We start from the raw sequence: 15,675 nt of genomic DNA on the forward strand, positions 1-15,675 counted from the left end.
CAATATCAAGGTCACTGAATCAAGGTTAACATACCAGGCAGAATGTGGGAGAGGAAGCAAATGCGCCTATGTGAGACACTGTTTAGCGTGGAGTCTAAAGATGTTTGATGGTCTGTAGCCATACAAAGTTTTGTAGAGAACTCTAGGTAGCCCCACCCTGGATTGGCATCATCCTGCACCATCAAAACCCAACATGATGTAGGCTTATTCAAATAATGAAAGCACTGAAAATAATAATGATTTGTGGGGACCAGGACTGATTGAGCTAAGATGAGGTGGGGTCGTGCAATTAAGATGGTCTCCACTTCCATGTGTATAAGCTTCACAAAGGTTTTGCAGATTATTAAGACTGTTAATGGAAGAACCATAATACACACAATCTACAAATTATAAAGGTTCTAAGCATTGTATACAGCAATCACTTACCAGCTGCCCTTTAGCTCCCTTCGCTCCAGCTTTACCAGGCAACCCCTATAAAGGAAAATGTGTGCAGAAAAACATCAGAGGATATGAAATAAAGCACATTTACAACAAACAGTACAACAAAACCTGCAGCGAAGTAGCTGATAATACAATTGTTTGGGAAGCCATATGATTTGAGAGAACGTATACAGTCAGACAGCCAAGTTGCAATGATATTTTGTTTACACAGTCTGTGATAACGATGAAAAATAGTGATCAAATGACATCGAATATTATCATTTTGGACTTTATACCAATCAGAGCTATCTATTCTGTACCCAGGAAATTCCACGCTTAGCAGGTATGAACAGCATTAAAAATAAATTCTCCTATATCACAAAACCCATCCGCTGAGATGGTATTTACTTCTGCACACTGATTCCTTATCAGGGATGTATTTACACATGTATCTAGCCATTTGTGATGGGACAGTCATACATGGCGTGTTCTGTATGACAGATTGAGAACATGATTGGTTATCACTGAAAATATATGGCTCATTTTGAATGAGAGTTCAAGGCTAGTAGGACACTTCCGATGATACATTTATAACAAATAACTTTTATTCTATGATATTTTTATGTTAAGATCTGTCTTAGATTACCTACTGGTAAAATATCTTTGCCTTCCACATGAAACTGATACATAGCTTGACTTTAGTGACTCATTGAGTATATAGGGCTCATAACTGAGATATATTTATACCTCTAGGTGTTTTGATAATATATTGATAAATAGGTCGTCTATGATGACAAATTTTCAATGATAAATCGTTGTTTCATATCTCGTCTTTGATGATATACCAATGAATTATGAATCATTTTTGAAGCAATATGGAAGGCACATCTTTGTCTCTATTTACACTCACTGTTATGTCAACGCATCCTCTCTTCAAGTGTTAAAATGGGTCATGTAGTGAGTATCACACTGAATGTTTAAAGGTAAGATGTAAGGAAGTTGGTGTATCCGACCAGGGGGCTTTCACTCAAAGAACAGAGATCCTGAGGATGAAGCCCAAGCTATCAGTGTTGTGTCTGGAAACCTCTAAAAGTAAAATATTACAGAGGTCTTGGTATTATAAATCTGAAGTCTAACATTGTCTACTTGTTTCTTCACCCTGTTAACCAGTAAATGAAAAACAAAGCAAATTATTTTAATAAGAACCAACTGTAGGACATTTTGCATATCTGCATTTGTTACAGAAGGATGGCCATGTGGTATATGTGTAGGGGAATTAATTATGTTAGTATTGCATGTCACCTGAAAGAGTCAGTCAAAGGAGCCCATGAAATGATTTATTGCCTGAACAGTGCAATTCACTTATGGCAGTAGTACCACAAACTGGGTCATCATAAAATCTGTTATTTACAAGGGCAGCATTTACTGCTTTTTAACAGCAAGTTATCATTATTATAGTGTGGGTGAATGAAGAACATTAATCTCAATGAGCCCTGGAGAAGGTCTGATAAACAGTTCTTGTGAGGAAGGCAGGCGCGGCCCGTGAAGGTAAGAGCCGTGGGGCCGGGGGGGAGGGAGTCGACAGACGACGACGAGCGAATCTTAAATTTAAAAAAAGAAAAACACTTACCTTGCACTCGCCACGTCGGCGATACGGCGAGCGTAAGGTAAAAGTTTTTCTTTTTTTGGTATTTAAGTATCCCTCGTCATCATCTGTGGGCTCGCCACCACCACGCCCCACCCCCACACCACCTGCACAGGCCACACCTGGGGGAAGGGGCTAAGACCTTGTGATGGGCTGTGAGGTGATCTGGGTGACTTAGGGCCTCATTACGATCTTGGCAGATGGTGTACTCAGTCGCAATGGTGACAAATATCCCGTCCCCCGAAATATAAATCCCATAGGATATAATGGGATTAAGACTTCGGGGGACGAGCTATCCATCACCGTTGTGAAAGAGTAACCCTTCCGCCAAAATTGTAATAAGGCCCTTAACCTGCTAGGCACATTTACTAGAGAAAAGGGCCTATAGTGAGTAAAGGGAACAGCCACATAGAAAGGAGATGGCTCATGGGGGGGCTGGTGTATAATATTGCAGGGTATTAGTCATGTTGTCTATGTTTCTAGCAGGGTGTGTGGAATTATTTTGACCAGCTTAAACTGCGGTTGTTGAGAATTTTTGGTGAATGTTTAGCTAGAATAGAAATGATGTTTGATTTTATGGTGAATTCAAGTCTGGTTCTCTGCCCTTTTTGATAAAAAAAAAATGCATGCCTAGCCTGTTCATTAATTAGCTTTAATGTGACATATCATTTAATATTTCGTTCAAATCTCTTTTACTCTCTCCTTCTCCATGCTGCCTTCTTTCCATTTTGTTAAGTTTTACAATCTTACAAAAAATCTACTTTTTTGGTAACCATAGTTCCCAGGGTGATGTGTTTTCACTGCACAGCAAAGAAGGCACACATTGTGGCGTTGGGTGATTGAAGTATGATTGCCCAGTGAGCTGCTGTGGCCTCTCCCGGGAGCTGATACTGATGCTTCATGACATTATTAAACATAAAAGTGATAAAAATACAAAAAAACTTTTAGTCTTATTCCAATAGTTTTAGGGCTGGGAAAACAAAACGACTACCTAATATAAGAAAAAACATCCATAAAGTGTCAACATCAACCTCAAGAGCTAGGCCCATTCTGCGGGACAGATAAAACAAAGGAAAGATTCTGAATCGAGATGTGATTCCATTCTTGCCACATCCCCTGTCAATTTTTACATCAGAGTGCAACTCAGATTTGCGATTTCACAGTACACTTTAAATAAGGTCCTCTTTCCTCTTCTTCTTTTTGATTCTCCTGAACAAACATGAAAGTTCTTGACTTGGCCAAAAACGAGTCTTTAAAAATGGATCTGTTACTTACTGGCAGTCCGTTCGGTCCCTTTTCGCCTGAGACACCCATTCGGCCGGCATCTCCCTGTGAAAAACACAATTTGGCAAGTCACAAACAGATCCTGTTATCAGGGCATCAGCACCTCCCTCTAACCATTATACCCTCTATGCCCCCTTTGCTCTCCACCTATCCTGTTTGAAGTTCCCAATGTGCCCAAGGCACTCACTATGCTCTCACCCCATCTTGTGCATTGTGCCCTGTTTGGTCCAATGTGTACATTGTGCCCCCTCTGCACCCTGTGCTTATCCTGCTTCTACGCCATCGGCTTTCTGTGTGCTCAATTTCCTGCATAACTTGTGTGTCCTCTGTGCATTGTGCTGTGCCCTCGGTGGTCTGTGTCCTCCGCTGTTCTCACCTCTCTGCCCCTATGCTTCCTGTGTTATGTATGCTTCCTGCCATATATGCTTTGAAACTCAATGTGCTCCATGTTTCCTTTGTACCTCTGCTTATTTAAGCCCTGGTTATGGTTGGCAGTTGGAGCTGGGGTTACGGGTGAGGGTTAGTGGTTGGGGTTCATTCACGGTTATGGTTGGGGTTGGGACTAGGATTAGAGGCAGGAATTAGAGATAGATTTAGTATTATAATTGAGGCTTAGGGTTTGGACAGGTATTAGGGTTACGTGCTGGGGCAATATTAGAATTAGAAATAGGAGTTAGGGTTTTCAGTGTTTAAATTGCAGTTAGAGGTTGAGGTTAGGATTATGGTTAAGGATTGGGGTTAGGGTTGAGGTTCTGCTTAGGTTAGGGGAAGGTTGTTGAAGCTAGGGATAGGGGTTCATGTTAGGGTTTGAATTAAGGGTTTGAGATTAGGTAAAAGCCATGAAGGGTTTGGATAGGGTAAGAATTAGGGACGCTGGTTACGGATAGTGGTTATGTTTAGTAATAGGGGTCGGTGTCTCTTAATAACTGGCATTAGGGGTTGGTGATTTAGGGTAAGGTCAGAGGCCATGGTTAGGTTAGATGTGGGTATTGGGGTTAAAGTTGAGGTTCAGTTAGTGACTGAGGTTGCAATTAAATTTATTTTAGAGGAATTGATTATCTTAAGGAGTTAGCAATGGTGTCGATCTTGTGGTAACATACATGCAAATTAAGTAATGATTGTTGGACTTGATGCTTTTTGGCTAAAGTTCCTTAAACTTTTTTCCTTCCTCCAAGAACTTTTTCTGACATGATGTTGCCGTCTTAGATGCTTTGTGCACTTTGCCACTGCTGATCAGTGTCAATGTGCAAGTGCTCCCTGTATAAAGTGTTATGGTAATTGGTTGTCCATAATTGGTATGTTTGTCTTACTAGTAAAGTCCCTAGTAAAGTGCACTATGTGTGCTAGGGCTGGTAATGCAAATGCTACTTGTGGGCCTGCAGCACTAATTATGCCACCCACCCAAGTAGCCCTAAAAAGAGATCTCAGGCCTGCCACTGTAGTGCCTACGCACAGTTTGTTAACTGCCTTGTTATCCTGACATGTGCACCCACTTGCCAGGCCTTACCCTTCCCTTTTTATGCACATCAGACACCCCTATTGTAGGCCAAGGTACCCCCCTGGGCAGGGTGCAGTGTATGTGAAAGATAGGATATGTACTGAGGTGTGCACCATGTCCTGACAGTGAAATACAGCCAAATTTGTTTTTCACTGTTGCAAGGTCATCTTGCCCATAGGACAGAATGGAACATGTTGTGTCACGTTTCCATCATATCTTCCCATAGGCATAAGATGGAGAGATGGAGTTTAGTGTGTCTGAAATCAGAATTTATTAACACATCTTTTTGTGAAGATGGTTTTAAAATTGTGTGTTTAGAAACCACGCTTTTAGAAGTGGCTTATTTCTTGTCTTAAACCATCCTGTGTGCCTCTGCCTGATTGTGTATTGACTGTTTGGGTTTGGATGTGACAGGGTCTGGGTAGTGTCCTGACACCAGAGAGGAATAGGTGAGACAGCAACAGGCTAACCTGCATTTGGTGTGGGGAGAGGAGTAGCCCCTGGATGTGAAGAGGGCTGTGTTGCTGCCACCAAAAGATGACTCCACCTCCTGCGGAGCGTCTGGGGCCCAGACCCTCAGTATCATAGGAAGAGGGTGTGCACTGGCAGGAAGACACCCAGGTCTGGTTTGGACCGGGCTCAGAGCCCTCTGAACACAAAGCCTTCAAAGGCATTTAGGGGTATAAATGTGAGAGCTGAAACCCCTGAACTCCAACCTGAAAAAGGATTGAAACTACTTTGTGATCAAGAGGCATCTCTGCCTAAGAGGAACAGCTGAAGAGACTGAAGGGAAGCACTGCCGCCCTTGCTGTGTGTTCTAGGGCTGGCCTGCAGTTTTCTGACTTGACTAAGGAGAGGACAAGGGACTTCATTTGCTTTTTGCAGCTTGAGACCTTATTGAGAATTGCCCCGTGACTGTGTGCCCCGGAGCAGTCTTGCACTCTGTTTCGATCGACAGCGTGACCAAAAGTGCTGTGATTGTTATCGCCATCGGCCCGGACCGTCGTCCCAAGGGGGAGCCATGAGAAATCACCACAACTGGCCCAAGCCTGCCTTTGCCAAGGAGAGAACTATGATCCTTCACCATTGTGGGTTCGAGGTCCTTTGCCCAAGATCAATGGAGTCACGCCGGGAGCTGATTAGCTTCGAGGTCGTCGGCTGGTAGCCCGACTCTCACAGCGAGGAGCAGCCGCCGCCAACCCGAAGCCGCACAGCATGACGCCCAAGCCGCGAGGAAAGGAGCGAGAGACTGCACCCTCCCCAGGTAATGCTCAGCGAGCGTGCGTGTGTCACCGCCTGCGGTGGAGTGCGGGCTACGAGAGACCGCTCTCAGCCTTTCCCATCTTTGCAGCGCGAACCTCTTCTCAAGTCAGTATCGCGGCCCATACTCGCCGAGGAGTGGCAGTAATTGGGTCGGATTGTGGAGCTGCACTTTGTTTTCTACATAACAGGATTGGGGGCATTTTTTGGCAGTCGCTGCCCGCGAGTCAGCCAATAGTGGCATAGAGACCTTCACTAGCACCACGATTGGTGCCGAATTGCTTTTACAATCCGCATTAGTACGTGCACTACAAACTGCCTGCATTATTACTTGCTTTTATCATCCACATTAGTACTTGCATTATGGACCGCATTATTACTTGCTTTACAAACCGCATTAGTACTTGCATTAAGGACTGTCTTATTCGTACATTACGAACTGCATTCCGAACTGCATAGCATTGCATTAGGACTGCATTAGATCATCGTGAACAACTCATTAATACCGCAAGAACCTTTAAGTGATTGTTGGCCTAATAACCATCCCAATGAAATATTACGAATACGCATATGCTGGACAGTTTTATCGTTCAGTTCCATCGTATTTCTTCTTGGTAAAGATACCACTATTTTCCTAAATCAGTGTGGTGTCCATTTGTGGTGTTATCACTGTGTTACTGGGAGTGTGGTTGCAAATACTTTACACATTGCCTTGGAGATAAGCCGGGCTGCTCGTGCCAAGCTACGGGGGGGAGGGGGATATCTAAGAGTTTGTCCCTCCTTTCCCTGACTAGAAGCTAGGGTCTCTATTTGGACTAAGGTACCTATCTCATCCAACTAGAGACCCCCAGTTCTAACAGTGATGATAAAATGTTGTTGATAATCTAAGGTTGACAGCATAATGGCTATAGATGAATTGATTTATATTTCTCCTGACTTACTGTAACTGCAACACTGACATATGCAAGGACAGAAAGGCACTTTCTTCAGCTACCAAAAGAATACCTCACTCCACCGGCACTACATTTCTTCATAGGCAAAAGTATGAATGACAAAATCTTGAGAAAAGCCAGTGTGACTGACTTCGCCCCAGACGTACTGCTCTTTCAGCAGCTTAATGGAAAATTTCCTATTTTGTCTAATGGCTACTCAACCTCTGCAATTCCAAGAACAGCCGTTGATATGTGTGCAAAAAATAAATCGCCTATGGACAGCAAAATCACGGTTAATTGCCATACCACACTCGCCTCTACGTCCCCCAATGCATCTCTATTTTTCTTGTCTACTGACTTCAATAGACATAGAAAACTTTCTACAGGGCATAAATGAGAAATTACAAACCTTCTCACCATCGATTCCAGGTGTGCCATCGCGGCCATCATGCCCAGGTATGCCCTGGAATATGACAAAACATTTGGTGTTAGAAAACAGAGTTCACTTTCCCATCTTGTGCCTATTCAATCAACAGCAGTTTCTTGGTAGAAAAGGTAAAGCAAAGCATCTAGGGACTACTGTTCTTACATAATAATAACTTACCCTAGGTCCTTTGGATACCTAGGGTCTCCCTTGTTTCTTTGAGATATAATACTTCAGCATCAAGTTAGCAAGTCCCCAGCATAGCATCTCACCTACCAGCGAAGACGTCCCCAGTATGTTCAACTCAATGCTGTGTAATCTTAACATGAACAGATTATACTGTTACTAAAAAAACTTCTGGGATAATGTTCAATCTTTGTTATTCTATAATGGTAAGAGGATGTGGCAAAGGGTTGTTACAAAATTGTTGATAAATATTTATGACCAACTATTAATAGAAAATTACTTACTGGTTCTCCGATGGGTCCTCCAGGACCAGTAATCCCCTTTGGACCTGGCTTGCCCTGGGGAAATGCAGAGGATTAGGGTGTGACATAAAAGATGCACAGGAGACACAAATTCAAAGAGACTGTTCAGATACAGATGACAATTCGTATTTTTGATTTCAGAGTATTAAGAAAATCAACCAAATATATTCAATTTGCCAATTTACCGTACATAAATAAATGAATGTATTCATCAACAACTACTAGATTAAAACTCATACCTAAAAGTCTCTACTAAAATGCATCTTGTTCTTCCATCCAAAGTGCAAATGCATTCAGAATTATTGACTACAACGTTACAAAATTGAAACGATTAATGTTTCCTGTTTAAAAGTTTCCAACAAAGACTATCTGCATATGTATTTCATGGACCTCATGTTTGTTTCTTTCCATAGTTGAAGAATGCCAGCCTCCAACGGGAGACCAAATTCTTTGAATTCTTAGAGTGTAGTTTTTGCATGTATTATAGGTATTTTCCTGCACCGAGATAGTGCTCAACATCTTTTCTATATCTCTCCCAGTATCATTTATCAAATCAGCTTTAGGCCCTGCAGAGGTTTATAAAAATTTAAAAAAAGAGGATCAATATTTAAATTTCACAGCATTCTTGTAATTAGTTAATTATCCACAAACTGAGGATTTCAGTGCAACAGAAATTCTTGTAATATATTGTGAAGTTGTAGCCTCACTGTATCCTCCTATATTGAACAGAGATAGTCCACCCTCCTTTGTTCTATACTAACCATAATAATCCCTGTTTTTTTACTATGAAGATAAATTTGGTACTGACTCCGTCGATCTTAGAAAAATATCAAGGTTTTAAATCATAAGGTTTAGTGGAAAGGTGAGTATAAAAGGTGAGAGGCTAAACATCTTCACCAAGCAATTCTGCCAGAGAGGTACTGGCATCTCTCCCTTATTCTGAAAGCTGTGCTTAATAATGGGTTGAAATTATTGTTCTATAACCCCTCCAATATTTCTGTGATTCAAGCTTTTAGATACCTCTTTAGGGGCCATATGTAGGTAAATATAATTTACCGATTCTAAAATACCGAATTTTACCGATTCGGTATTTTAGAATCGGTAAATGATATGTAGCTACTGATTCAGTAAATTTTACCGAATCCTACAATTTGGCCACCTACATCTGAAAAGCCTAATTCCGGTCGGTAACGGCCGAAATTCGGTAATTTCGGCCGTTATCGACCGGAATTAGGCTTCCTACATCTGGCCCCTAATTTCTAGGCGAATCATACTGCAGTATCTCCATAAAAACCTCTACTGTAGTATAAATCTGTACTGTCAGTCTTGTCATCGATGCAGTAGCCTCACAAACTAGAAAATGTAGCTATCAACAAAAGTGCCTGAGTAATATTTACCTGACCTGCTTCTAAAATTAGAACCATACTGTCCACATATAGTTTCAGCATAGCCTTTCCTACCAATGACACTAGTATATGTGAAGCTGAGCGAAGGGCTATTGCAAATAGCAAACAAAAAAGAATAGGAACAGGTTACACTCCTAGTGAGTTCCCCTAGTGATGTACACTGATTCAATCTTTATGGAATTTATAAAAATAAAACTATTTGTACTAATATTTTGTTTTACTATCAATGTCATGGGGAGAGATGGGAAGCCCATGTGTGTTAATGTGGTAAATGAATATTCCTACCCCACCAGGTCAAAGGCCGATTCAGTGTCAAGTAGTATTACAGCAGTCAATTTTTTTATCCTTGAAGCAGGACATTAGCTTGCATGAGGTAGAGCGTGATTGTGACTATAATGCATTTGGGAATAAAATCATTCTGGAAGGAAGGCATTAATATATCTAAAACATTCAAAATTATATTAGCAAGGAGTTCAGCTAAGATTTTATAATCCTTAATTAAAAATATAGTAGGTTGGTGAGTAGATGTTTCTCTCGATGATTTTCCTAGCTTTAGTGACTTAACTAACACTCCTGATTTAAAAGAGATGGTGGCTTCCCCTTTGTAAGAATATGATTTAAACATGTTTTAAGACAGGTTATTAAGAGTGATGCAAACATGTTGTAGAACTCTATGTGGAGACCATCACTCCCGCTGGCTTCATCATTCTTTAAGTTGGAAATTGTTTTAATATTTTTTCTTCAGAAGACGGTGCTGTCAACATGTCGGGTTGCTCTTCTGTAAGTCAGGAAATAATTAATTATCCAAACAGTCTAGGATTTCCTGTCCAGTGAACTGTAAATTCCATGGGTGAACTCTTTTATTATGTTTTAAAATTATTTGTCTACTTCCACTGTAATCTTATTGAAAATACCATATCCCAGATTTATAATTTTCTAGATCTGATTTTTAACTCTCTTTCCTTTATCAAGCTCTCCTTCCTCACAACTTGTTTGTCCCACAGTGGCTGCATTGAAAATTGCTTGGTGAATGTAATAATGTTTTAGATCACTTTTGGACTTTGCCCATCTCTTTCTATCTTACTATAAATGCTTTCTATCTCCTCTGCAGATAATCTTGTTTTGGTTAAGCAGCCTCTCGTCTTTATATTGACTTTAGCAGTGTAAGAGATAATTCTTCCTTGAATGGTTACCAAGGTCTCCCAAATCATTGGTGTGTCAGTCATCCCATTGTTATCTGATGACACTTTTGACATCTCATATAAACAGAGTGGGCAGGCACTGCATCCCACAACCTACACTAAGGGGAAAAAATTGTGTTATTGACACACTTCATTCAAGGTGAAATATAGGCGTAGAACAAGTATCTCACACACAACTACAGACCTGTAGTATTTCAGCAGGCTGCTGCTTTGGAGGAATACAAAGCAACAATAACATCCCACAGACACTTAGAGAACACAAGGAAAGGCATTTATGGACACAGAAACAAACAGAGTGCGCACTCACAGACATGCAAATAAACATACACATAGACACATACACTTTATGCTTTAATAGTCACAGGGCACTCTGAGACACACTATTGCTGCCAAAGAGGAATGCAGAGCTTTAGTAACTGACATCAGAGATATTAATATGTACATTTATAGATCACTCTGCGACAACTCACACAGCAATAGAATATTCAGGGTGCACTAAGGCTATCATAGAGGAGAATGTAGCATTAATGACTAGCATTTAATAGATATCCCATGATGAATGTACAATTCAACTTAGTGTTGGGATGCACTGATAGAATGTGTGGGCAGAAGTTATTGTATTGCAACTAGAAGGGAAACCAAAGCTAAGGCCTGACCAGGAACTCCATTTAATTTAATAAGTATGTTTCTTGGAAGACTCATTAAAAAGCTTACATGACTAGGCTATTCCAGTAAAGAGAAACCAGATTGGGTTGGAAGCATGTTCATAGTTCCTTCAGTGAAGCATTTAAGCACTGGCATAGATATATTTGATACCATAATCTGTATTTGGTAATTATCAGAAAGCTAAAGTGTGCTAAAATTGTCACTAAGTATGTTGTATGTGCCTGCCATCCTGCACATAAGGGTACTGTAAGCCCCTACGTCATTACGTAAGGACCAACATGGGTGAAAAGACTCCCCCGAATAAAAGTACTGTTCAGTGTATATGTGCAGTAGGAGTTAATGGGATGTATAATGTCATGTCCCTCTATGACATCCCTCTCTGTGTGCCATTAACATGAAGACTAGAAGCTCATGTATTTACATAAGGGTATATGGGTGATTCCCTAGGGGGAGCATTCCTGTCAGACCACCCTTTGATTTCTCAAAAACAGAACTCATCTATTCTATGTGTGGTCTTTCAGACAGGGGTTTTAGGACTTTTGATACTGATGGAGATGCATTTTCAATATTGATGTTAGCAGCACTTTTGTTTGAAGGGTTATGGATGGGACCAAAGGTTTTGCCATCAAGATATAGGTTAAATACAAATGCAGCATCAGTGTCAATTCTCTGGTTAGCTATGAGGTGGAAATCTGTATATTTAGGCTTTAACTGGATGTGTAGGAGATGTGTTTGGGATGTTTTGTGTTTATGTATAGAAAAAGCTCCATTGAGGAATAGTGAAGGCTTTTGACAAGGCAACTTTGAGGGGTACTACATTTTTGAGGTGGAAGCTCAGAGTGGCCTATCACAAATTTAGAATTGGCTGAAGCATTTCTCTTTATGGATAGTCATAATTCACCTTAGTAATTCTTCGGGCCCTCAAACATTCCAGCATTGGTGGTCCCATTCTGTGTTTTTTCTGTCATTGAAGGGTTCACTTCCTAATTTGCCTTGCTGTCCAGACACTGAATCAATGTTATACCTGCTGTTCTTATAAAACGTGTTATGACATTGAAAGTGCTTGAAGAATGGGGTATTCTCCATATCACATCCCACCCTTACAGGTAGAAGTACAAGCAATCCTTAGTAAATTTCATAGGTCTGGCTTGCGTTTTGAGTCTGGACTAAAATACTATCAACATCCTGGTGCAGTGGAATAACAAAGTCAAACATGATTGCTTTCTGTATAAAATGCCTCTGTGAGATAACAGATTCAATCTATGATGATTCAGTGTACTTTTTAGATGGAAATGGCTCTCATGCATTGCAACAGAAGCTCTTCTTTGGCATGGTGCACCAATCAACCAATAGCATTAGGTGAGATACAAAATGCTTCTTTGGGCAGAGCCGGAGGACACTTTATGTATATTTTAAATAATTGGTAATAATAGGTGAAGAAGACAGCTGCACTTTGAAGCCAGACCTATAAACCTTGATATGACTTGATCACACTGCTTCAGATTTACTGACAAACATTTTTTCTTTTGTGTTACCATTGAGGTTATATGTTCCATACAACACCTGCTGGAAAACTAAAGTTATTTGTACCTGTGTTGGGGGGGGGGGAAGTAATCTGAAGTCACTGCAAGGCTACCCTTAATTCAATCTGAAGGGTCTTTCTCAGCTATGTGGTTGAAGTTCATGTTCACAGGGTGGACTTTTAAGGAGTGGTTTAAGGTTGTCTAGAACAATAACCATAGGGCAGGATGAGGCACACAAGCAAATCTAACATAGAATCACCATTCGAAGAGCCAGAGAAGGGATGATTTCGCTGTACACGTTCGAGAGCTGCACTCTGAAGGGACCAGCAGCAACCAGTGGACAGATTACGTCGGATACTTGGAAGAAGGGTAAGGAGATATTGGCCGTACAGCTAAACATGCTGCCCTTTGATGAGTCCAGCATGTGTACAGCTCAGTAAAGTGTCCTCTGATGGGACAAGAAGCACCCAGGGAGCAGCCAAGATGACAGGGCAGATAGAAAAAGGATGTCATACGGTCTTGAAGTAAAAAACTAACTTTGCTCTTAGCTCTCACTGTTGAACTAATGTCTTCATCAAAGGTCACCCATCCATCACTCTCCTTCTACTCATCTCCACACATTCACATGCAATCATTTTAATTTTTTTATTTCACTTACAAGGTCGCCTTTGGGTCCAAAGTAGCCTGTTGGTCCTTTCTCTCCTTGGTCTCCCTAGGATCAAACAAAGAGCACTCAGTGAGCCTGGCATCACACTGGTTCAATGCATGAGGTGTGGAAGACCGGATGTAGCGGTACCAACATGAAAAGGAAATTGGGTAGCGATGGGTGACTAGAATTGCACATTATGCAGCCACAGTAATGTGGGATGACAGAGGCTGCACCGCATGGCAGAGGGACATAGGGTGCAAATTCACAAGGAGTGACAGAGAGTGAGTGGTATTACATAGGACAAAGTGCAGTACAAAAGTGCCATGGGATAAGGTGACAAGAGGTGTTATGGCACAGAGGCCATAATGTGGCACAAAACAGCATAAGGTGGTGACATGGGGGAACGCAGAGTGACATGACACAGCTTAAGGTCACAGTGGCACACTGTCAAGCAGCGTACATTTCACAACGTCACAGTACTAAAATGAGAGATCCTATGCCAGACGCTCATCACTAAAGGCAATTCAACCTCCAGAAATCCAAATTGTGATGTCCCAGTGTATGATGACATGGAGTATTTGAGATGTGATGTCACATTGTACTGTTTGTTTCGATGATTATTTGGGATGTTTCTGTGCATATATGTCACAATGCACTCATGCCAAAATATATCTCTGTTTTCACTGGATGGCCATGTGGCCACAAAGTTTATGTGACACTGCAGTGCGTATATGTCACAGTTTTCAGGAGATGCTACAATGTGTGTTTGCGAAGTCACAGTGAACATGATGAATTCCTGTAAGGGCTTAGAGATTGTTACCAACATGTCTGATATGTCACTGATTTGCACCAGGATTGGTGAGTTATTGTTTTCCAGGTACAAAACAAATGATAAATAATTATAAAATACAAGTGACAACAATACAATTGTGCGCTAGCTACTGAAACGCAGACAGAAGATGTCTATAGGAGTTAACATTAAAGCAGTCTCACGTGGTTTGATTTTAGACAGTCTGGTAAAACTGGAATGAGCAGACTTGCAGAGGTGTTGTTTGTGGGGGAGTCCAGTATGGTAACTGGATGAAAGCCATGCACTGTTGTGTACAGCTTCCGAAATGAGAGAGTACACTGCAAAATCAGGGCTAGCCCAACAAATCAGAGGTGTCCTTGAAACAGCCACAATAATGGCTATGTCTATCAAGACCAATAAGAAAAGACTTTGGAAAGACTACTGTGACTAAAGTGTCCAGCCTCTTCATTGGTGAAGATCCTACAAGCTTTAAGGTGTAAATTCACAAAGTTAAATGAATAAGACATAAATGCTAGATTGTTTCACAAGCTTTTCCAGTTTAAGAAAAAGTAAGGCAATGGAAAGATAATTTAAACAAAAGCCACCAGTGCCACAGGGTAGGATCATCTGCAAGAGTACCCTTTTGAAACTCGGCTATTTGAAGTCCATCCCCTTCTGCCCCAGGGCCATGAGGGAGCCTGCAGCTAGTTGTTTAACCAAGCATTTTCACCATGTCAAGAAATGATGCATTCATACCAATTGCTTAAAATATTGTGATAAATCAAAGCTGCCAGACAACTCAACTAATATTATGATGACAAACGCAAAATTAACGCAGGATACCTACAGCTTTTCCTGGTGGTCCAGGACGTCCCGGGGGACCTCGGAAGCCAGTCGGACCCTACAATCAAGGGGAGAGTGGTCAACATCTGATTCGAATTCCCAGGTGAAATTAAATCTATGTAAAACATATGAATCCAGTCAAAATTATCAAAAAAGACAATTAGTAGGCAGAATTCAGGCAACTTACTCTGTCTCCGGCAGCACCCTGTGGGCCAATTAGGCCTCTTAAACCTCTTGGTCCCTAAAAAGAAATGAAAAACAATACATATTTCAGAAAACAAAAAGCAAAATAAAATGAAGATTACGCAATGATTGTGAAATGCAGAGGTGACCATTGAGTGTAGAAACAGTGCTGTATTCTCTGAGTGCTGCCAGACCCAGGCGCAAAGATCCATCTCACTAGAACTCCATTTAGTTAAGAGAGTTATATACATGAAATTCTGGGAGAAGACACTGATTCTGTCTAGTAAAGAGTTTCCAGAGCCCACTCTGGAGGTGATGTCCTTTTGCCATACAGAAGACTGACTGAAAGGCCTCTAGATCTAAAGGAATGGTACTTTAACAGCAAATTGAGTCGCGTCAGACAGGCAACATCTAATGCCGAAAACGTTTCTTCACTGACTTATCAGTCTTTCAGAGGCATGT

General features: G+C 41.1%; 2 protein-coding genes across 2 annotated transcripts in view; both read right to left on the reverse strand.

Moving 5' to 3' along the window:
- LOC144768954 (uncharacterized) overlaps window positions 1-1,109 on the reverse strand; it is a 78,578-nt gene extending 77,469 nt beyond the window's left edge. Inside the window, exons 1-2 of the mRNA XM_078652954.1 lie at window positions 1,071-1,109; window positions 427-471 (exon numbers count right to left, since the gene is read on the reverse strand). Of these exons, the coding sequence (XP_078509080.1) occupies window positions 427-471; window positions 1,071-1,109 (84 nt within the window). The remainder of the gene's footprint in view (window positions 1-426; window positions 472-1,070) is intronic.
- A 334-nt stretch (window positions 1,110-1,443) lies between these two features.
- The window catches only part of LOC144768955 (uncharacterized), a 91,134-nt gene continuing 76,902 nt past the window's right edge, over window positions 1,444-15,675 (reverse strand). Inside the window, exons 14-20 of the mRNA XM_078652955.1 lie at window positions 15,218-15,271; window positions 15,035-15,088; window positions 13,407-13,460; window positions 7,934-7,987; window positions 7,449-7,502; window positions 3,341-3,394; window positions 1,444-1,506 (exon numbers count right to left, since the gene is read on the reverse strand). Coding sequence (XP_078509081.1) covers window positions 1,444-1,506; window positions 3,341-3,394; window positions 7,449-7,502; window positions 7,934-7,987; window positions 13,407-13,460; window positions 15,035-15,088; window positions 15,218-15,271 — 387 coding nt within the window. The remainder of the gene's footprint in view (window positions 1,507-3,340; window positions 3,395-7,448; window positions 7,503-7,933; window positions 7,988-13,406; window positions 13,461-15,034; window positions 15,089-15,217; window positions 15,272-15,675) is intronic.

This window comes from Lissotriton helveticus, chromosome 7 (genome assembly GCF_964261635.1).
Source record: "Lissotriton helveticus chromosome 7, aLisHel1.1, whole genome shotgun sequence".
NCBI lineage: Eukaryota > Metazoa > Chordata > Amphibia > Caudata > Salamandridae > Lissotriton > Lissotriton helveticus.